The 22,752-nt window shown below is 43.1% G+C and overlaps 1 protein-coding gene across 1 annotated transcript; it reads left to right on the top strand.

The window, feature by feature from the left end:
- Positions 1-318: 318 nt before the first annotated feature.
- On the top strand, positions 319-22,083 carry Cd38 (CD38 molecule). The gene is made up of 8 exons (XM_090344099.1): positions 319-613; positions 11,006-11,135; positions 12,812-12,947; positions 14,644-14,729; positions 15,975-16,048; positions 17,612-17,704; positions 17,973-18,059; positions 21,459-22,083. Exons 1-8 carry the CDS (start codon positions 384-386, stop codon positions 21,493-21,495), a joined length of 873 nt encoding a protein of 290 aa, XP_090200225.1. The 5' UTR covers positions 319-383; the 3' UTR covers positions 21,496-22,083.
- Positions 22,084-22,752: the final 669 nt, after the last annotated feature.

The raw sequence follows: 22,752 nt of genomic DNA, 5'->3' as shown, positions 1-22,752 counted from the left end.
TTCCATCTGAAGCACAGAGCCGCTCAGAAACGTGCCCTGGTCACGCGGCTGGGGCCAGGTTAGACTGCAGTCACCGAGGCTGCCTGGGTGGCATTCAGGAGAACTCAGGGGACGACCTCTCCCAACAGAGACTGAATCCATCTGCTTAGGAATCTAGACGTGTGCAGCAGGAGAGATGGGATCTCTGAGGTCCTTTAAACCCTCATTGGTGCAGCCCACTCGTGGAACTTTGAACCAGAAGGGTGGGGGTGGGAAGGGAAGCAGATAAAGGCAAGTGAAAGGGGGGAGGAGGTGCAGTCCCAGAGGTGGCAGGCGCGCTCCTCTTCTTGCCTAGACTCGGCTCATCCCTTGAATTTAGCCCCCTGGCCCCCGCCATTGCGCCCATGGACGACTGTGAATGTAGTAGAAGGCTATCCAGGCGAGACTGGCTCTGTCTGGGATTGTGTCTCCTGGTCCTCATCCTGTTGGTGGGAGCCCTGGTCTTCGTGATCCCGAAATTGTTATCCTCCTCCAAGCCCCTGGAGTGGAACGGGACCGGCACCACCCCGCACTTTGATGAGATCTTCCTCGGACGATGCTACATCTACACCCAACTCCTGCGGCCTGGCCTGGGGTGAGTGTGCGCCTACGATGCGCCCGCGCGCGCGCACCAGGCATCCGCCGCGAGCCGGCGGGCAGCGCCGCGGTGGGACCGGAGCTGCGGGGCGCGGGCGGAGCTCTGCGGGGCACAGGGGCCGCCTTTGGGGTCTGGGGGTCCCGGCCCAGCTGTGGGGGACAGAAAGTGACGGTGGCAGGCGCCGGGTGGGGCGGCATTCCCACGCCTGGCTGGCGCTCCGGGAGCGCGGGACCGTTACCAGGGACCCCCGGCTGAGTGGCCCCGGAGCCCGCGCTGGGGCGGGGTCGGGACGCCCCGGGAAAGCCAGAGCCACCATCGAGCCACCATCGGTTTATCTAACCACACCAGATTCTCCCGGGCCTCCGGGAAACCCACCCCACCCGAGCAAAACAGAAACCAAACCAGCTTCCCGAGTCCGCTACCTCCGTTCCTGGGGCGGCGAGGGCGAGGGCGAGGGCGGGGTGGGTGGGCCCGGCCCGGCCCGCCCCCGCCCCGCCCACATCTGCCCCGCCGCGGTCCTCCAGAGAAGCGCTCGACCCGCCATCCCCAGCGCTCGGCCCGGTCACCCCCAGCGCTCCACCCCGCCGTCCCCAGCGCTCCACCCCGCCGTCCCCAGCGCTCACGTGCGGTGCGGAAAGCCGACCCGTTGGGAGCGCACGTGGGGCCGCGGGTTCACGTCGGGGTGGCAGAGCGGAAAGCGCTCGCAGCCCCCGCACCCCCCCCCCCCCGCCCTGCGCTCTACACTCCACGCTCCCACCCCATGCTCCACCCCCACGCCCCATGCCCCGCTCTCCACGCCCCATGCTCTGCGCCCCCACCGCTCCATCTCCCACCCACCCCCCCATGCCTCGCGCCCCATGCTCCACGCTCGGGGCACAGCCCTGAGTTGTTGCGCTTCGGGCCTGGGTTCTGGGCTCAACCCACACCAGCACAGCCAGGACGCAAAGCCAATCAGAGGCGTATTTATTATGAAAGTTGTTGTTTTTTTCCTTCCAGTCCTGGGCCTTGAACTCAGGGCCTGAGCACTGTCCTTGGGCTTTCTCAAGGTTAGCACTCTATTACTTATGCCACAGCACCATTTTCGGCTTTTCTGTGTATGTGATACCAAGGAATCATACTCAAGGATTCATGCATGCTAGGCGAGTACTCTACCACTAGGCCATACTCCTGGCACAATTTTGTTCTTCTTTATGGTTGAATAATACTTCATTATACATATATGTATACATATATATACAGCCAGAGAGAGAGAGCAGAGAGAGATAACATATACAATATAATTATAATATAATTAATAATGTTAGTAATATAATTAACATATAGAATGTACTCTATATACATATATCATGTATATATAGATGCATATAGCATAATAAATATGTATATATTATATATGTAATAAATGCTACACATTACCTATAGTATATATCTGTAGTCTATATTTATATATAGATCAAATATTTAATCAAATGCTTCTTTTTGGAAAAATAACCAGAAGAATAAAAAAGAATCACAATTGTTCATTGTGGTTACTTTCCAATCCATCTATTTCAGTTTTGGGTATATAGACTGCTAGTTTTTCCTTAATAGAATTTCTTTATGGGCTGTAAGAACTTTAACTTTCACACTCGTTCCTTTTTCCTTGCCAGGTTACCCTGTAGTCTCACACCAACACTCAGTGTCACCCTTTAATTAAGGAGGCAGACACTGGTACATAGTATTTTGACCATAAGTTACTAGTGGCATATATCTTGTATTCTTAGGGCCAAAAGAACCATGAAGAATATTCAGTCAAATGTATTGGTTTCTGCCTGTAATTGCAACACTTAGGGTGCTGGGAAAGATGAGATAGAAGAAACTGAAACCTGAAGCTAGAAATACAAGAATAAATGGAAAAAGAAACTAACCGTTTTACTCCCTTCAGTGATTTTTTTTTCTAATTATAACAATACAACATGCTCATTTTACAACATTTGTTAAACACTAAAAAAAAAAAAAATGGCACTATGGCTCACGCTTGTAATCCTAGCTACGGAAGAAGCTGAGATCTGAGGGTCAAGGTTCCATGCCAACTCAGGCAGAAAAGTTCAAGAGACACTTATCTCCAATTCTCTACCAGAAAAACCAGAGGTGGCACTGTAGTTCAAGTGATAGAGAGCTAGCCTCAAGTGGAAAAAGTTCAGCAAAGGACCCCAGTTCAAGCCCCAGGACTACAACCACCACTACCACCACCTCCACCAACAAAAAAAAACAAAAAAAGAAAGACAAGAAGTGAAACACACAGGGTATGGAACATCTGGTAAGAATTAAAAATATGTGCAAAGCCAAGAATCTAATGTCACTTAACCTTCCAAAGTAGACATCAAAAGGGGGTGGGGTGGGGAATCAAATCAGATTTACAAGAGGAAGATGTATCCCTGTGTGAATGGATAGTTTCAACCTGAGAAATTTTATCAACATAATTAAAATTTGCTATACTGTCTTTTTCTTTCTTTCTTTCTTTCTTTCTTTCTTTCTTTCTTTCTTTCTTTCTTTCTTTCTTTTTGTTTCTTTCTTTCGGCAAGCAACGGCTCCTGTGTGCTAGTAGAGCGAGTTGAACATGGAACATCCATGCTGTAGATAGCTTATTTCAGACTTGTTTTGAGGAAGCCTTAGAAGTTACTCCAAGTTTGCTCTTTTTTTTGCCACAATCATTATTTGCCTTGATATTGTTCAAATGTTCCTTATTTTATTATGACTGTCAAACAGACGCCATATTGAAATCATGTCTCCCCTTGGCACTGCCTACATTAACTCTAGTGAAATTCATAGTAAAATGAATTATCCTGCAGGTAGCAGTTTGCAATAGGAGTTTCTTTGTGCATTAAATTATCCATAGACGTGCCTTAGGTTGACAGAAAGTAAGTCTCCTCGGGATTTTTTTTAAATTTATTTTCATTTTTATTTATTTATTTATTGGTCCTGGAGCTTGAATTCTGGGCCTGGGCTCTGTCCCTGAACTCCTCAGCTCAAGGCTAATGTTCTACCACTTGAACCACAGGGCCACTTCTGTTTTGTTTTTGTTTTTGTTTTTTTGCAAGTCCTGGGGCTTGAACTCAGAGCCTGAGCACTGTCCTGGGGCTTTCTCAAGGCTAGAGCTCTACCTCTTGAGCCACAGCAACATTTCCAGCTTTTTCTATGTATGTGGTACCGAGGAATCAGAACCCCGGTCTTCATGCATGCTAGGCAAGCACGCTACCACTAGGCCAAACTCCCGGCCCCACTTCTGGTTTTATGGTGGTTAATTGGAGATAAGAGTCTCATGGACTTTCCTCCCTGGCTGGCTTTGAACCATGATCCTCTGTTCTCAGCTTCCTGAATAGCTAGGATTACAGGTGTGAGCCACCGACGGCCAGCTTCCCTGGGAATTCTTCAAGGTCAAATAAAGGCTGAAAACAAGCCACTGAAATGGGGAGAAATTTGAAACCACGAAGGAACATTTGAAACTCAGAACAAAGAAAACTGGTCATGTGTTGATGACCTGTTTTCATGTTTTAAGACTGCTGGGCGCTGGTGGCTCATGCCTGTAATCCTAGCTACTGAGGAAATAGATCTGAGGACCACTGTTTGAAGCTGGCCAGGGCAGGAAAGTCTGCGAGACTGTTTTCTCCAATTAACCACCAGAAAAACAAGTGGTGATGTGGTTCAAAGTTGAAGAGCACTAGCCTTCAGCAAAAAGAGTTCTGGGACAGTGCTCAGGTGCTGGTTCAAGTCCCACAACCAACAACAACATGAAAGTTTTTTTGGCAAAGACACCCTGAAACCCTAGAAAGTAAGAATGTCAATGGTAGAGCTGAGAAGGATACTTTGTCTACTCAGCAAGTCTAGTTGTCCTCATTCTTAATATGAGAGAGAACTGCCTTCCCCCGTCAGGACTTTCATCACCCTCTTTCATGCTCTTCCATTTATATTCCTCATTTACAAAAAAATAAAAATGTTAACATGACATTTTAAGCACACTGAAATGTTCAGCGACTATCAGATCTAGTTGTTCAACATGCAAACAAGAGAAATTTGCTGTCTTTGCTACATGTCTGTTGTAGATGGCACCATGGTTTCGAAGTGGTATATGCCAAGGGTGCATGTGCTGGCAGCTTGACCTCGAGTGTGGTGATGTGAGGGCTGATAGAGTCACATGACAGGTGATTAGGTCATGGGGATGTTTCTCTTGGAAGGGACTAATGCTGGTCTCACAGTGAGCTGGTTCCCGAGAGTGGGTTATTCTACAAACAACTTCCATGCTCTCTGGCTTCTGTTCTCAACATACAATTGAAACATCAAGGTATAGTTTATTAATATTAACAGAAATGCACTTTTAAAATTCATACTTTTAACATCGGGGAATCTGCATGAGAAACACGAGAACTAAGTTTCTGTGAGTATGAGAATTCAAGGACAGGGTGTATAAATGGCAGTCAAAGACCCATCCGACTTAAAATTTCTTTTGATAATTTGTTTTATATTACCTTTTTGGGGAAACTTTCATCCAAACCAATGATTAGTAAGGAATTGACTTAATATCCTAAGAGCAGACATGCTATGTCTTGAAATGGAGATAAAAGAGAGGACATGAAAAGCTAAGTTAAGGATTATGGCCTTTTTAATGACACATTTCTAATGCGTTTAAACATGAGCAGGGCTCTCTGAGGTCTTTCCCCGAACACTTTATTTGGATATTAGGCCTCCCCCTCTCTATTGCATTTGGAAAGTTACAACAGCTCTTGGCATAACTTCCTTGCTAACTGGATGAGCTACTGTCGATCTACCTTTTCCTCGACCACTCGAGAGCATCTGTCATGGCCGATCACTTCTTCATTCACTTTCAGCACAATCCATTCTTCTGCTCTTGGCCCCAGTCCCTAACTTAAGTCTCCTGGGCTTCCACCACACTTCATGTTAGAGTTCCTCGAATCTCAAGTCTCATTCGCCTACTCTCCTTTGTCCTGTGGACATCGATCTCATGGTTTTTCCTTCCTAGCCTCAAAATCATGTGCTTATGCCTTCATAGCCCAGCTTTGCTTGTATGTCCAGTAGATGTTTTACACTCAGTATGTCCAAAATGAAACTCTGGCTAATGTCAAGTCTTGTTCTTCTTTTCTTAAAAAACTTTTTGGTCAGTCCTGAGACTTGAACTCTGCCTGGGCGCTGTCCCTGAGCTCTTCAGCTCAAGGCTACCACCCTAACCCTTGAGCTACAACACCACTTCCAGTTTTCTGGAAGTCTCACGGACTTTTTAGTGCTCAGGCTGGCTTTAAACCACAATCCTCAGATCTGAGCCTCCTGAGTAACTAGGATGACAGATAACGTGCCATGGTGCCTGGCTAAGTTTTATTCTTCTGGCTGAAGGAACTCTGTCCTCCCAGTGTCTCAGGCCTCACACTTTGGAATCGCCCATGACTTGTTATTTTATCAAACACCGTAGACATGGTCCATTAAGGGATTCACAGTGGATCCAAGTGTAATCACTTTTCTCCATTTCTACCTCGATCATGCTTCTCCGAATCACTGTGCTCATGTACACAAAATACTGCCTGTTCTTCCTTGCCTTTTTCCTCTTTCGGATGACACTCAGCCGAAGAGGCACAGACATCTTTGGGATTTAATTAGTAGCATGCACTTTGAGTGTCCAGAGCCTCTGTGCTCCTCACTTCATTGAAGAGAAAGTCACAGTCTTTATAATGACTTCACAAGATCTGCTGACTTTATTTCCATGGACTCTTGCTTGCTAGCTCTGCGGCAGTTCCCCTGATTTCTTTGCTGTTTTTTGTGTTCACTGTGCGCATGAGAAATGGTGGGAGGCGTGTTCCTTCGGTCCTGACTGAAATCCTCTTGCTGTTTGTATGATTAAGTCCCTTTGAATCTTTGCTCTTTGTCCCCCTCTGTCTCCACTTTAGTTACCTCTCAACATTGTTACCTCCTCCAGCATCACTCCTGACTTTTTTTCCCAATCAGTTTTCTCCCATTTTACCTAAATCCTAGAAATTTCTAGCATACTTTATATATAACTATTAGATGTATTGTCTATTGTTAGTTTTACTTTGTAGAAAGTACACTTTCACAAAGACATCTATGGCTGTCTTGTTCTTGCATATATGCTGTGTGCTCATAAATACACATAATATATGTTCAGTGAACATTTGTTGGATTAATGAAAGAAAAATTGCTTTAAAAAATATTTAGTGATGTAAAAATATTCAAGTAATTATTGAACTAATTTAATTAAGATAATAATGTCTAATTATTAAATTGAGATAAAAAGAATATCAAATAATTACAGAGTACTTAGAAAATGCTCTCTATCAAATTTTGCGGTATGGACAAAGTTATACTCAGAGGTAGATTTATATTTACAAATTCTTTCATTATTAAATAATGTGCAGAACTAGATGAATTAAGGACTCATTTGTCAAAAATAAGAAAAAGAACAATAATAATCTAAGAATGGGAGATGGGAGGGAAAAAGAGAAAAAAGGAAGGGCTGACATTGTCTAAAAAGTAACCCCTCTGGCATATTTGCATAATTTGTGTGCACTCAAAAGCATTCATGGCTTGTTTTAGTTCTTCTCTTTTTAAAACTATTTTTGTTATTTTATGTAATGTGAACAAAGGAGTTGCCATTCACCAAAGCAGGTGATGTATACACTGCATCTCCAGCCACGTCTGCCCTTTCACTTTCTAAGCTTTCCTTCAGCCTAAGGAGTCTTCTGATTTTTAAGACCTTAGAAATCTTGTTTCACTGAATCTTTCCTCACTTTTCCCACAAGGTGGCAGTCTTTACTTTAAATACAGGATCCAGAACCCTTAAATTTGAGAATGAAATGCCACAATTAACTGCTTGTTTTCCTTAAGCAGACAGGGATGGGAGGGGGAAGGGCAGACCTATTCCTCCCCCCCACCCCAATTTGCTGGGGACTAGAATTAGGATGTGAAGCCATTCACCAGAACAACATGCTATAAAGCCCATGGGAATTTGGAAACATGGGTTTTTTTTTGGGGGGGGGGGGGAATGGTGTAAAGTCCAGAGAGCAAAAACTAGCATGAGAATTTGGATATCTAATGCAGAATAACAATGTAAAACTCTATGCTTAATGACCAGCTATGTTTAATTATTAAATGTATCAGAAGCAGATGCATCTCACTGCTGGACCTACTCTTTTGCCCTGTTCATTTTATCCCAGTCTCTGGGAACAACTGTGCCCTGTTGTGAACTTGAACTTCTCCTGGGATCTAGGGGGACCATAATTGCCTCGCAGGGTTTTACTTTCATTTCTGCTAGAACCCATCCACTCCAAGACGAGGCTCTGCTTTTCCCTTTCCTGTGGGAGGCAGCATTGCCTAGCAAGAGGAGCGAGGTTCACAACAGAAGGCAGCTGTGGCAATGAGCCAGTTGTTTGACCTTGGGCAAGGTACTACACTGTTCTGAGCCCCAGGGAACCAGCATAGAACCCTTCTTGCCACAGTGGGACTCATGGTGTAAGTTGGCACTTAGTAAGTTTTGATTTGGATATAAGTTGGCACTTAGCATACAGACTGACATTTGTATGGGTAGGTAATCATCTCTCTCCCTCTCTCTTTGTCTCTCTCTGTCTCTCTCTCTCTCCTCTAAGCCTAGTACTGGCCACCTTGAATAGGTTGGAGGAAAGGGAAGGGACGAGAGATGAGCCAGCTGGAGTGAATGCTGGTGGATAGGACATGTGCGAGTCCTGGAATCTGTTGGCAGGAGTAGAGTAGCAAAAGAGAGGGAATGCCGTTGACCTTTAATCCTGACCTTTGGCCCAGCCAACCATGAGAACTTTCTTGCCAACAGCCTGTCTGGGCTGTTTCTTCCTGTTCAGTGTCACCGATGAAGGCACTGCAGGCATCACAGGCCTTTTGATTCTTCAACATCTCCTTTTATGATTGTTCATTGCTATCCATTTCCTCACCTGTGACCACCAGAAACACACTGTCATCGAACAAGGAACATCTATTGCTCTTCCTGAGAAGGAAAGACACACCACAGGAAGTTCCAATGTCAGGTGAGATTTCCAGGTGACTTAGAGGATTTGGCTCGTCTTGGAGATTTGTGGATGATTCATGGAAGCTGGCTTTGCCCCACCTTTTCCAGAAGTTTAGTTTGTGGGTGTAATTCTATGATGTAATATCTTACTAAGTCCCATCTACTAGGTTGGAAGAATGAAGGTGGCAGCTATCACACTATGTGAAGATCAGTCAGGATAGAAGGATGTTTGTTCTTTACCTTGAGATGTGCATGCCTTTGTGCTATGTTCACATCACAGTCTACTCTGGTCTCATGGCTCTAGATGATGCTCATGGAATTGTTTATGTCAAATTAAGAGACCTAAGACACACACCCAGATCAGCTTTGAATTTAAGAGCCACCCCCCCCCGCCCCCCATCACCTGCTGGATACAGGGGAGATACACTGACCATGATGGCTAGAACGAAGTCTCATTTCTATAAGGTCACTGATGGAAGAATTACTTCTAGAAAGTAAATTCCGAATCTGAGACATGCTTCCCTGAAAAGATTATGTAAAATATAGAGTTCTTTGTGGAATGAAATAGAAGGATGTTATCACTTAATTTTTTTTTTTGAACTCTGGGGCCTGGGCACTTGTCCCTGTGTTCTTCAGCTCAAGGCTACTTCCCTACCCCTTGAACCACAGAGCCATTTCTAGTTTTCTGGTGGTTAACTGGAGATAAGTATCTGACAAACTTTTTAGTGCCCAGGCTGGCTTTGAGCCATGATCCTCAGATCTCAGCCTCCTGAGTAGCTAGGATTACAGGTGTGAGCCACCATGCCTGGTTTTCACCTAATTTTTTTTCCTGGCAGTGCATGGAATGCTACAAAACCTTTCTTTGTGATCTTTATCTGCTGTTCTGGGCCAGAAAACATGTGTCTTATTCAGGAAGGAAAGAGGGCAGGGGGTGAGGTGCTTGCTGACGGAACTGTCTTTTCCTTGTTTTTGTTGGAGCCTCTTCATTACCTGCTTCCTTGACATTGTTTGTAAAGGCTGATTCCAGGTATGCTATGTGGTTTACGTGCGATTTGACTGTGTAACCTGACTTAACTGTACAAAGAAGTCTTAACCTGGCAGGGTGGTTCATGTCACAGCTACTCAGGAGTCAGAGATAAGACCAGCCATCAAGGCAGCTGTAGACAAAAAGCATGAGACCCTATCTGAAAAACAAAGTAAAAGCTCACATGGCAGTGTTTGCCTGTCAAGCATAAGTCCCTGAGATCAATCCCTCGTACAAGGAAGACAAGGAGCACAGACGATTCCTCTTCTCATTCTGGCTTGGTTCATCTGCAGCTAGGCACTGTGAGCTCTGCAGCTGGCCTCTCTCGTGGCTGGTGCTAAGGACCTCTGGTCAAGGTGAGTCCCAAGGGCACTGCTGGCTCAGATGCCCAAAGGCCTCAGACCTAGACCAAACTCTGGGGACAGCTACTGGGCTATTGTCACGTCACAGTTACTCTCCCACTCATCAGGAAAGCTTCTAGATTTGGAATGAAAAGAATTTGAAGAAAAATATAGGTTGAGCTTCCAGGCAGAGTTTTTGTTTTTTTTAATTGGCATATAGTAAATTAGACATAGTAAGGGATTTCATCATGATATTTTCATACAAGCATATCATGAATTTTTATCACTGCTATTATCTTTCCTCCCTCCCTTCTTTCTTTCTTAGTTTAGGTTTGAACTCAAGGCCTCATGCTTGATAGGCCAATGTTCTACCAGTGAGAAAGCAGAACTAATCTCCAGACTCATTCCCTGGCATCAGATAGACACAGATTGAATCTTGCTCTACCATTTTGCCTTAAGAAAGTGAATCAGATTTCCCTCTTCCTCCGCAGGGCGCTTACTCCTCCCTCCTGTAAAGTCCTTGTATACATGAGGTGGGAAGGACCAGGGACCTAGTTGGTGTGTCCCCAAAGAAGTGTTCTTTTCTTTTCTGTTTTCTTTTCCTTCCTTCCTTCCTTCCTTCCTTCCTTCCTTCCTTCCTTCCTTCCTTCCTTCCTTCCTTTCTTTCTTTTCATGGGTCATGGGGCTTGAAGTCGGCCTGGCCTGGGTGCTGTCCCTGAGCTCTTCAGCTCAAGGCTACGTCCCTACCCCTTGAACCACAGGGCCATTTCCAGTTTTTTGATGGTTAATTGGAGATAAGTGTCTTGAGAACGTTTTAGTGCCCAGGCTGGCTTTGAACCATGATTCTCAGATCTCAGCCTCCTGAGCAGCTAGGACTATAGGTGTGAGCCACTACACAGGCTCTTTTTTTTAAGATATTACACTCTACTAATATTTTAAAAATTTATATTTTGTCTTATTTTTATTTCCCATGTTATATCTTACAGATATCCAGACTGTGTACAGATAATGAACACATTCAGAAGTGCAATTATTTCAAAGAATCCTTGCAATATCACAGAGGAAGACTATCGACCACTAATGGAGTTGGATAATCAAACTGTACCCTGCAACAAGGTAGCTAGGGAAATGTATTGATTTAAAAACTGGAGATAAGGCCGGGCGTGGTGGTTCCTGCCTGTATCCTGGCTACTCAGGAGATTTGAGGATTGAGGTTTATAGCCAGCATGGGCATTATAGTCAGTGAGACTCTTATCTCCAATTAACCACCAGGAAAACTGGAAGTGGCTCTGTGGCTCAAGGGGTAGGGTGGTAGCCTTGAGCTGAAGAGCTCAGGGACAGCGCCCAGTTCCAGTTCAAGCCCATGACTGACACAAAAGTGGAGAAAAACATGGGAAGGGGTAACAGTGTTCAAGAAGTAATGTATCCATTACCTGATGAATGTAACTCCAACTCCTCTGTACATTACCCCAACAATAAAATAAAATTAAAAAAAAACTAGAGATAAAAGCCAGAGGAAAAAAGTCATATGACAACATTTTGATGAAGAGAAAAATGTAGGCATTAAGCATTGTGGATTGTGGTTGGTGGGGATGGAGTTTGTTGGGCCCTTTGGGAAACTAGAATTATGTCAGGGTTTAGGAGATTTGGGAAAGGGAAGTAGGAGTAAAAAGGGGATGTAGGAAAAGTATTATACTAGTATAATAGCAATGTTAATCTCCACTTGAGTGCTTTTAATTATTTTTATTTCTATATATTTTGCTTACAAAGAGCTCTCTTAAACCTTATAAGAGTTATAAGGCCTATAAAGTTTCAAGGCCTATAAAGGCCTCTTTCTATGGCCTGTGAGACAGGAAAGTCCAGTGTCAGCAATTACATTTTACTAGTGGGAAAACTGAAAGTTGATGAATTTAGTCAGCTAAGATTACCTAAATCTGACAGGCATGAAACTGACCAGTTAAACTATCAACAGACTAGAACTTGCAGCCAGAGAGGCCTGTGATGGAATGCATTCTTCCTAGACAGTACTTAAGGCCAAAATGCAATGTGTCCACATTTCTGTTTGTGAAGTCCTTAATCCTAATCACAAGTGATCACCTCCAATCCCACTGTGAGTGAACTGGAGTTCACTGGACTTACTGGAGTTACTGTGACTCCCCTCGAACCACCAAGCACAGTGCTGTGCATAGAAGAGCTGTTTGCCAAATAATAACCAGTCTGACCTTTGTCAAAGAAGCAACTGTGCAATTGATAGTGTGCAAAGCAATTAATTTGCATTACTTCATTTAATCCTGTCAGCAATTATTACCATTTTTATTTCATAGGGATAGGAAATAAGGCTTAGTGATGCTTTCATTACTCAGGTTCTGAGCCCCAAGTGGCTCATCTTCAGGCTGTGATGTAATTTGCTCTGCTGCACTGCTTCCTGACAAGAATGAATGGGTTCATGGACCAGGATTTTAGTCTGAAATTTAGCTGTCTGTACTTATGAGTGGGTCTGAAAAGAAAACTCTGTGTGTGTGTGTGTGTGTGTGTGTGTGTGTGTGTGTGTGTGTGTGTGTGTGTTGGGGGAGATAAGGAGAGATTTGGAGGAAAAACGAAAGAAGTATGGAGCTTGAGCTTCCAAGAAGCAAAACCACTTCTATCAACATCACTTTTGCAAAAAGTTTCTTGCAGATAGTTTCGGGAGCAATAGAATTCTATGTAATGTCCTCTTCAGATAGGATCTGTAGATTTCCTGTTTTGATTTAGTAAGATCACTCCCGCCATTGGTGTCCTTTGTTCCTTTCCAGTCTCTCTTCTGGAGCAAATCGAACCAGCTGGCTCACCAGTACACGCAGATCCAGAGAGATATGTTCACCCTGGAGGACACGTTGCTGGGCTACATGGCGAATGAGCTCTCGTGGTGTGGTGACCCCAACACCTCTGGTGAGTGTCCTTGAGGGCCAGCGGGGTTCCAAGGAGGTCTCCAAGAGGGAGAAGATCCCTACTGGGCCCTAAAGTCCTTGACTCTGATGTGGAAAAGCATTTTGGGGGAAAATCACAGGGTAAGAGACTAGCAGAATTTTCTTCATCAAGCAGAGCAAAAAACACCCAGCACGTGCCATAGACAGTTAGGCATAAGAGGAAAGCAATGAGTCTTTGTAACATCAAGCATGTATTTGTGAAAACTGAATAGGGAAGGGGTTTAGTTTAAATCTTTGGATTAGTTCTCCTTTTTGTTTTTGTTTTAATGGTCGTGGGGGCTTGAACTCAGGGCCTAGGTGCTGTCCCTGAGCTTTTTCACTCAAGGCTAGTCCACAGCTCTACTTCCAGTTTTCTGGTAATAAACTGCAGGTAAAAGTATCATAGACTTTCCTGCCCAGACTGGCTTTGAACCATGACCCTCAGATCTCAGCTTCCTGGGTAGCTAGGATTACAGAGGTGAGCCGCCAGTACCTAGCTACCGCTCCCTTTGTCCTGGTCACCTTTCATACTCACTCATTCTTGACATCAGTTTGGCCTAGAAACATTAAATCTGGATAATTCTGCTGACTCTGGGTCTTGATATACATACCTCTTCTCCTGAGCATTCTTTTGATCAAAGGGTGTTTTTATATATGATATTAGTTCAGAATATGCTTATCCAGAGCTCAGGGCAAATTATTAGGACAAAGGCAAGGTGAAAGTAAGGGTGGAGTGGCTAAAAGAAAAATACATGGATGTTTATGACCAAGTAATCCATCAGCATAGTATTTATACTTCGCTATTGTCCCTTCGTTCTGGGGCTATGGCAGTAGCTTGCTAATCATCCTTTACTCATTTAGATCAGCTTCCATTTGAAAACCACAGCGCCCTTTGTGAAATGAAAACCTAGAGCTGTCCAATTGCTACCTAAGACTTTCAAAACATTCTTTTGCCTCTTGACTGATGTCTAAATTCCTGGCTTGGCCTCCATTTTTCACATGTCTCTTCTTCTTTAGGGCAAATTTTAATATCAGCCTTCCCCAGTGTTACTGCCCCCCATCCAAGCCAATCTTTCTGTTAGTTGTTCTCATTGCACCAAGTACTTAATCTATAAGGGAAGATTCCCATCTAACCCTATCCTCAGGACATGGCACTCAATAAATGTTTGTGCATTAAGGCAGAGAACCATGGGAGAAGTGATGCAAAACCTATGTGTTCACATTCTAAGTCTTATCTCTTACTGAGTACTGAGCCTGTTTTGATGGGGCTGAGTGCGTATAGCTTGTGAAACCATCTGAGCCTAAGGGTGTGAGGTAATTTGGAGGCAGCGAGGAAACTCTCGTAGAGAAGTATTGTCAAGAACTTGCCAGAAAGGCCTGGTGTAACTTCTTCTTGGACATGGGGATTGTTGTGGGAGACTTGTTTTTGATCAAGTGAATTGCCATTTCCCAGAATGATGACTCAAAGCCTATGCCCGGATTCCTGTTTGGGCCATAGAGGGTAAGGCAAGAACTTGGAAGGGGTTCAGGGTACACTTAGTTGAATTGAGTTGAGATGTGTTCATTCTCCAGACTCCATCTTGGCAGCAATGCTATTGGAAAACAGTTTCAACTGTAATCGAATAGATGAATCGCAGGGATGAATAGAACTTAATGACATGCTTTCCCATGTCTTTTAGAAATGAACAAGCACTCTTGCCCACATTGGAGGTTAAACTGCCCTAACAACCCTGTGTCGGTGTTCTGGAAGGTCATGTCTCAAAAGGTGAGTAGTGAGCAGTAAAAATTCTAGAATTCTGGGAGCAAAGAACGAAAGGTGCTACCCAGTCAAATATTTAAACACACACACACACACACACACACACACACACACACACACACATTTTTTGGATCATTAGTCCTTTAGCATACATCCTTTCATAAGTGAAATTGAAGGATATTTCCTGAGGCAAAGACTGAGAAGCACAAGTTAAAAGGTTTGTACATAGAACTTTAGCGCATCGGCAGAGGCTCTGTGGGGTCTGGTTGAAGAATTCTTGTCTGGACCCATGCCTTTTGGCTATGGCTTCCAGGAAGCTGGGGATTGGTCTAATCCTCTGCTTCAGGTATTGATTAGATTCCTAGAACACTCTCAGAATCTACCTGTGTGGTCACGTCTATACAGGTTAAGAACTTCCATCCAGCTGGATGCTGATGATTCATGTCTGTAAGCCTGGCTTCAGGGGAGGTAGAAATAGCAAGTATACAGAGTTAAGGACAACTGGAGCACAAAGTTTGCATGATTCCTTCTCAACAGAAAGAACTGCATATGGTAGTATACTCTTGTCCATTTCAGCAACAGCGGGAAACATAAATAGGGGGATTGTGATCCAGGCTGACCTGAGCAAAATGCAAAACCTTATTTGAAAAATAACCAGAGCAAAGAAACTCCAAGGAGATAGGAGAGAGGGGCCTGGAGGCTGCTCAAGTAAAAGAATCATGCATTAAAGCCTTTGGTGGAAACCCGAGTGCCATAGATGAATAAATAGACAGAACGAAGGAACGTCTGTCCTTCCAACATTCCTAGGAAGTACTGAGTATTGTGCTCATTTTATAGATGACAAAATGGAGGCCCAGACAAATAAGCAATCTACTAAATGTGCAAAGTTAACAAATAACAGACATGAGAGTTTATTCCTAGTTATCTGACTCCAGATCTGGAATCTGGCTTAAGAAACAGCATGCCAACACACTCACCCACTATTTCTGACTTCACTGGAGACAGCCTCTGAATATTTATCTGTCTCACAAAGGACCTTCAGACTCCTTGAGTGTCAAATGGAGATCAGAACTTCCTGCTAGAAAGGGTTATTGCCACATTTAAATTCCAATACCACCATCCTGTTAAGTCATTCGGTATCTATCTGTCTATTTGTTGAGGGCCTACTCTGTGCTGTGAAAATGATGGGGAATGATATTTGCACACGGAAGAGTAATGGTGGATATCTGTTTGTCTGTGTGTTTGTTTTAGTTTGCAGAAGCTGCTTGCGGCATGGTCCACGTGATGCTCAATGGCTCCCACATTCCTCCCTTTGACAAAAGCAGGTGCTTATTTCTTTCCTATGTGCATAGGTTACTATAGCCTCTGGTTGGATAGTTCACTCCTCAAGAGAACGTACTTTTTTATTGTTTCAGGTCAGTCCTCAAGATTTGGGCTAAAGGGGCAAAAATCTTCTATGCTCTGGAGAGATTTGTCATCTTGGGTCAGTGCTGTGGGCAGAGTTCTCTTTTGTCTACACTCTTTCATGTCCCTAATGGGCATCACACTGCCTCTAACCACAGCTCTTGAGTTTTCAAGGTCTGGTATACTTTCCTCAGCGTCCTTTCTTCCCCATTCCATTGCATCCTTCCGCTTTCCATCTTGGTTCATCCTGTTTGCCCATGTGACCTGCCTGCCCATGCGCTCTTCTCTCTAATTCTCTCCTTGATGAAGAGTGGGAATCCCAATTCAGCAATAAAACTGCACTGAGAACTAAAGCAACCTTTGAGCATTGTCTCTTGGCAGTACATTGTCAGCATTATGGCTAAAAGTGAGGCCACTGGAGCTTTCTATATAGCCTGTGTGACCTAGGCACTGGCCTAAGGTGTGTCCCCTGAGGGTCCTTAAAGAAGTGATGCTATATGCAAATGCATAGGCTGTGCTCTATGCCTAATTGTTATTACCTGCTATTTTCTCATTTAATCCTCAACTGAATCTTCCTTCCTGAATCTTCTCTGACTTCTTTTTACACTTACAGTTTCTGTCATGTTGATTATCTCTAGGCTTTTGCTCCCTAACTTTTTTTCCAGTAAGAATGATCAAGAGCAAGAAACATATGTTTGTTCTGGACATTGGAAAGTACCTCAAATTAATTGTTCTTCCTTTTCTCTTTTAATATTTTGGCTCATTTTACACAGGAATGTTGGCTCCTTTACCTTCTTCTAACCAGCTTTCTCCCTCCCCCCACCCCGCCTCTCTCTCCTTCTTTTTTATTTGTTGTTTGTAGGACTGAAACCCAGGGCCTGGGCTATGTCCTTAAACTTTTGCACTCAAGGCTAGCGCTCTACTACTTTGAGCCACTTCTCTGACCTCCTCCTTCTATAGGCCTGTTAGTGAAAGCACGAACACTCCAGAATTTTATAATTTGATATTAGTGTTGTAAGTACTTATACCAGGGAGGGACCTGTCAGACAGAAGCCAATAGGGAAGAGTTTAGAAATGAGGATTTCAAGCAGGGCTCCTCAGACATCTCCAAATTTGTGCACTTCCTAAGGGCTGTACCCATTCACACATAATAGAAGGTTGAACCTGGGCAGTTCTTTCTTGCTCCCTGATTTTTCTCATTATTTTGATCATTGTTTGAGTAGCAAGTATTTTTTTTTACAAACAGTAGCAATGTATGGTTCAAAACCTTATCTTAGAAATCTAAATCTTCAAAAATCTGATCTTTGTTAGATAAGTATCATATTGAATGAGAGAAGGTAACTATTTCTCAGACAAATGATGAGTCAATTCTACAGGGTCAGTCCTAACCAATGGTGTCCAGCCTGCTTGATGAAAATGACAAGGATGAATGTCCCCCTATCTTTTCCTGGGGCCTGGCAATGGTCTGTTCTGTTCTATTTCAGCACTTTCGGAAGTGTGGAAGTCGTTAATTTGAACCCAAAGAAAGTTCATTCACTACAAGCCTGGATGATGTATGACTTCAGAATCAGTTCCAGGTATTACATTTTGTGCAAACCAGCCTGCAAAAGAATGGAATTGGATTGGCTCCAGAAATAAATAAACCTTGTTCTACCTTGAGCCCTTTCCCATCAACCTCTTTACTTTACATCCCTGGCTGAGAGTTGAGAGTTCTCATGAGTGCCCATTCACGGTACCTCTTTGTCCCAAGGCTTTGCCCAAGGCTTGCTATGCAGAAGAAACTAAGACTCTCGGGAAATATTTGAAAGATTGTGCTATTTCAATATTTTCTTCTTTCTTCCCCAGTAATGCATGCTTAGATTCTTCCATAAATGACCTGAAGATGATTGTAGAGCAAAACCGCATTGCGTTTATGTGTGAGAAAAAGTGCAGGTGGGTGATTTCTTCTTGAGGAAATGGTTGTATTTCACATGAAGTCATTTCATCTGATTTGAGGATGTCTCTAAGCTGGGAGGGGGGACTGTGAGAATCTTGAAGGTGACCTCATATCACGACCCATGCTGATCTCTGTCCCTCCTCCAGCTCAGAAAGTTTTACTTGCTCATGACCTCCACATGGCCACCTCTCCCACTCACCCCTTTCTTTTTCACTGCAAACAGTAGTTTTGCTGGAAGTGGTCCATTTTTGGAGGGTCCTAGCTTCACAGTGAATGGTCTGGCTGAGGGATTGACACCTGCTGGGCTTTAGGAAACCAGAGCACTTTGGTCAAGTCCTTTCTCCTAAGTTGTAAAATCCTTGTGACTAGGCATAAATTTGCATGTGAAATTTCCTTAGATACAGATATAGATGCCTAATACTTGGTCATTACAGTCTAACAAGAATTATCTTTTTTTTCTGGTCTTGGGGCCTGAATTCAGGGTGTTTTCCCTGACCTTCCTTTGCTCAAGGTCAGTGCTCTACCATTTGAGCCACAATGCCACTTCTGGCTTTTTCTGAATGGTTTATTGGAAAATAGAGTCTCATGGACTTTCGTGCCCCGGCTGACTTTGAACCATGATCCTCAGATCTCAAGTCTCTTGAGTAGTTAGGATAATATGTATGAATCACAAACACCTTGTAATATTTACCCTTTTTAAATTAGAAAAAAATGTCCAATTGTAAAGAAAATGTCCAGCAATCCATGTTTTCTGGAGAAAAATTAAAATGACAGATAAATAGTTTTTGAAAGTATATAACAGTGTATTTATTAGAAAATGTTTTATTGTACAAAGATTAAATGTTAGACAAATAAATATTTTAAAATGTACTTATAACTGCTTTCAAAAGGAGATGCCTTCATTCATCTTTCAGTAGTTATGGCCAGGAACACAGAGAGAAACAGAGTACTAGAAGCATTTGGGGGTATTTTTTCCCATATGCAATAGCTTAGAATAAAACAAGAAAGAGGAATTTTAAAGAACATAGATGTTGAAATGTTGGAGAAATTTTCCTGTTTTTTCAAGTCACTAAAGGAATATTTAAGGGACTTTCACTGGTGACTCATTTCCCAAATGGCCTGAAATTCCTATCCATCAGCCAACTCCTCTGGAAACTACCAGAAAAATCACAAATGTGTGCTACAGTTAAATAGGAAGATGAAGAGCAGAGGAGCACGTATAAAGAAATCTTGTAGACATCTGAGCTGTCTACGTGATTCCCAGATACTCTTCCTGGACAAAATGATTTACAAGGAATCTAGAAGAAGGCTGGAAATAGACATGATTTGCTCTCCAGTGCTCAGCTGTCTTCTTTTAAACATTTCCCTTTTTCTCATTAATGGCTAGAAACTACCAACTACTCTAATTTGTGCTTCAGATAAGCTCATCCGTTCTCCATCTGAAAACTATATAGGACCAGCTTCCATGTATACTTACATGGACCATGACCCCTTTGTAAACCATTCGATGTCATTCAAAGCATCAGATCTTGTGACTTTCAACTGGTGGATCATATTTGACATCACTGTTAGTTTCCTCCATACCAGGAAGGCTGATCTATTCAACATGACTCCTTGAAGTACACACGTACCTTGTAGCTAAGATCTGTGTGACTTTGGTGGAGGGTTTGTCTCTAGAAAAGCCCAAACTAACTTTTACTAACTTTTGTCTGCAGACTTTGGTATGATTATTTTGGAAGCAGAAGTGAAATTAGGTTGATCTGGATTTGGCTTCCCAATGATTTTAATACTACCCCTGTAGCCAATTCCACACTGCTAACATCTTGTTGCATCTCCTTTAAGAATTCTCCTTTCTTTCCATGCACATTCATTGTCCTGAGTGTGAACGCAGAATTTCTTCTTTTTTTTTTTTTTTTTTTTTGCCAGTCCTGGGCTTGAGCTCAGGGCCTGAGCACTGTCCTTGGACTTTCTCAAGGCTAGAGCTCTACCACTTGAGCCTCAGCACCACTTCCAGGTTTTTTGTATGTATGTGGTACCAAAGAATCGAACCCGGGTCTTCGCGCATGCTAGGCAAGCACTTTAACCACTAGGCCAAACTCCCAGCCCGAATGCAGAATTTCTTAACAAGCGTTTTAACCAGTCAAGTGACTGGTGGCACTGTCTTTGTGGATAGCCATAAAACAGTAAATGACCAGCATGCATGGTTATTGCACCTTACATACAAGTTCATCAGTTCCTTGGTTGTTTCAAAATGCACTGTCTCTACTCACCTCACAGACTGTTGCCCAAGGTAAAAGATTCTATTGGAACACTGGATATGCACATTTACCTATAGATGATCTTAACTGCATAGTGATTCTCATTTTCTTTAGCTCAATTCCCTAACTATCTTTGACAAACTATGATTAAGAAGCAAAGGTAACTTTGGAAAGCTCTAAGTGGCCTGGAAAGTCGCCTTTGTCATGGTAGGACTTCCTTAAGGAGACTAATACCCTCTCTGTCAAAGGTGTTTACGTGGGGATCCCGAGCTATCATGTTGATGAGGGAGGACGGAAGCTACATTGAGCCACTGAACAGATCATAGCAGTCAGTTTCCATATCAGTGTGACAGGTTCTGAGACATCTCTCTTCCAGAATTCCAGCTGCTGCTATAAAAGCTGGCCCTTCCTTAATTTAGGAAAGTCAGACTTAGCTACAACTCACAAGCTACTCCCCCGCTAGCTATGCCACACCAGCCATATGCCCGTTACTCTTTTTTTTTTGGCAGTCCTGGGCTTGAGCTCAGGGCCTGAGCACTGTCCTTGGGCTTTCTCAAGGCTAGAGCTCTACCACTTGAGCCACAGCACCATTTCTGGCTTTTTTCTATGTATGTGGTATTGAGGAATCGAACCCTGGTCTTCATGCACGTTAAGCGAGCACTCTACCACTAGGCCAAACTCCCAGCCCTCTGTTACTCTTTGATTTGGACTTGTTGCCTGATATCTCACATTGAGAAATGATTGGCATTTCATTGACCTGCTATATACTTATCTCAAGTGTCTTTTCTGGGAAGGAAGGATGTCCTCAGTCTGTGACCTCTCGTCTTCCAGAGGCTTGATAAAACCTGTGTTGCCTCAATTCCCTTACGAAGTTTCTGAACAGTCCAAAGCTAGTCCTCCTTAGAAACTGGGTATTTTTGGTCCCAGTGGCTGATTTGCTGTTTTGAGACTGAATCTGGCCATACCTGCTGTGGTTCATACCTGGATGGGGCCATTTTCACTGCTGTGATTTCAGGAAGAGCATCAAAGGATGTGCAGTGGCGCTGGGACGCATTGGCTGCTCATTTCATTGGTCCATAAAACCTCAGGTGTATCTCACTGCCTCTTGATCTCTTGTTTTGTGCTTTCCTTCTACAGGCTTGCCAGTCTTCATTCAGAATGTAAAAACTTCTGACCATACGTCTTGCACATGATAACGTCTGAGCCATGGATAGTTTGGAGGGTACATCCTCGTGTGTGACACAGCAGAGCTGAGATCTGCAGTTCAAGATCTGGGGTAGGATTCGATCACAGCATCAGCCCCAGGGATAGAAACCTTCCTCTCGAAACTGTTCAGTCACTTCTGTTACTGGCGTAGCTCTTATTGTGGCCCACTGCTGCGTGAAAGAAAAATATATCGAGATGAAATGTTACATTAAGTGACTTCATTTTAACTTCTTCTGTAGTGCTTTTAATATTGTTTATATTTGAGTAACCTACTCTTTGGAGTCAGAGCTGGCAGTGGAATTCAGGCCTCTCACACCTGCCAGACCAACCTTCTACCATTCAACTACATCCCTAATCCAGCTGGTAGCATCTTACCTGTTGAAAAGAAAGATCACACCAACCAGGCAAAAGGACAAGTAAATGACGAACCTTTTCATAAGACATCACATTTTAAATGACTCAATTGCTTAGGTTTTGGGCCTCTGTACAGACAGTTGAACTATAAATACTCCAGAGTCATGAGTTATTTGGGGGAAGTGTTCTGAAGATTTTACCCCACCCAGGGCTCTCTTCCAAGAGCCCTGTGAATAAAATATATTATGAAGATAATACGATGCAATAGAATCAATATATACTATAAAATACAATTTAACTAAAGCCATAGATTTAAATGGGTGCTGAATTTGAACTCAGCTCTGCCTGACTCCAAAACAAATGTACTAATGTTTTTCTACAACTCAAGCTGACAGTAGCTTAAGTTTTCTTCCAACAAATTTGTGTATTGGATTAAATTGAATCCAAGAGAATCTGGAATGTAATTTTTCTGGATGGCTTCAAAGCAGGTTATTGTTTCCTCTTCCTTTTCTTCCTAATGTTCAGTGCCTTCTGTAAATAGTAAGTATTTGTAATATATTCATTTCTGCTCCTGGAAATTTGTGTTTTCTCCTATTTTTCTTAAATCCATCTTCTTTGGGTTTATAATGTTACCATTTTTTTTTCAAAAAAAAACACAGCCTTTACTTTTGTTGCTCTATCGTTTCTAATTCTTAGGAATGTAGACTTTTCTTCTCATTTCTCCGAATACCTTTATTCAGTTTTTTGACACAGAAACTTAGGTGACTGGTTTTTCATCCTATTCATATGTATATGTATATATACTGAAATATAAACTTATGTATGTTTATATAAATATATATATTTCAGCAGAAAAAATTTTCTACTGAGC

This window comes from Megascapheus bottae, chromosome 13, assembly GCF_031878675.1.
Source record: "Megascapheus bottae isolate mThoBot1 chromosome 13, mThoBot2.hap1, whole genome shotgun sequence".
NCBI lineage: Eukaryota > Metazoa > Chordata > Mammalia > Rodentia > Geomyidae > Megascapheus > Megascapheus bottae.
This window is presented reverse-complemented; position numbering and strand designations above follow the sequence as displayed.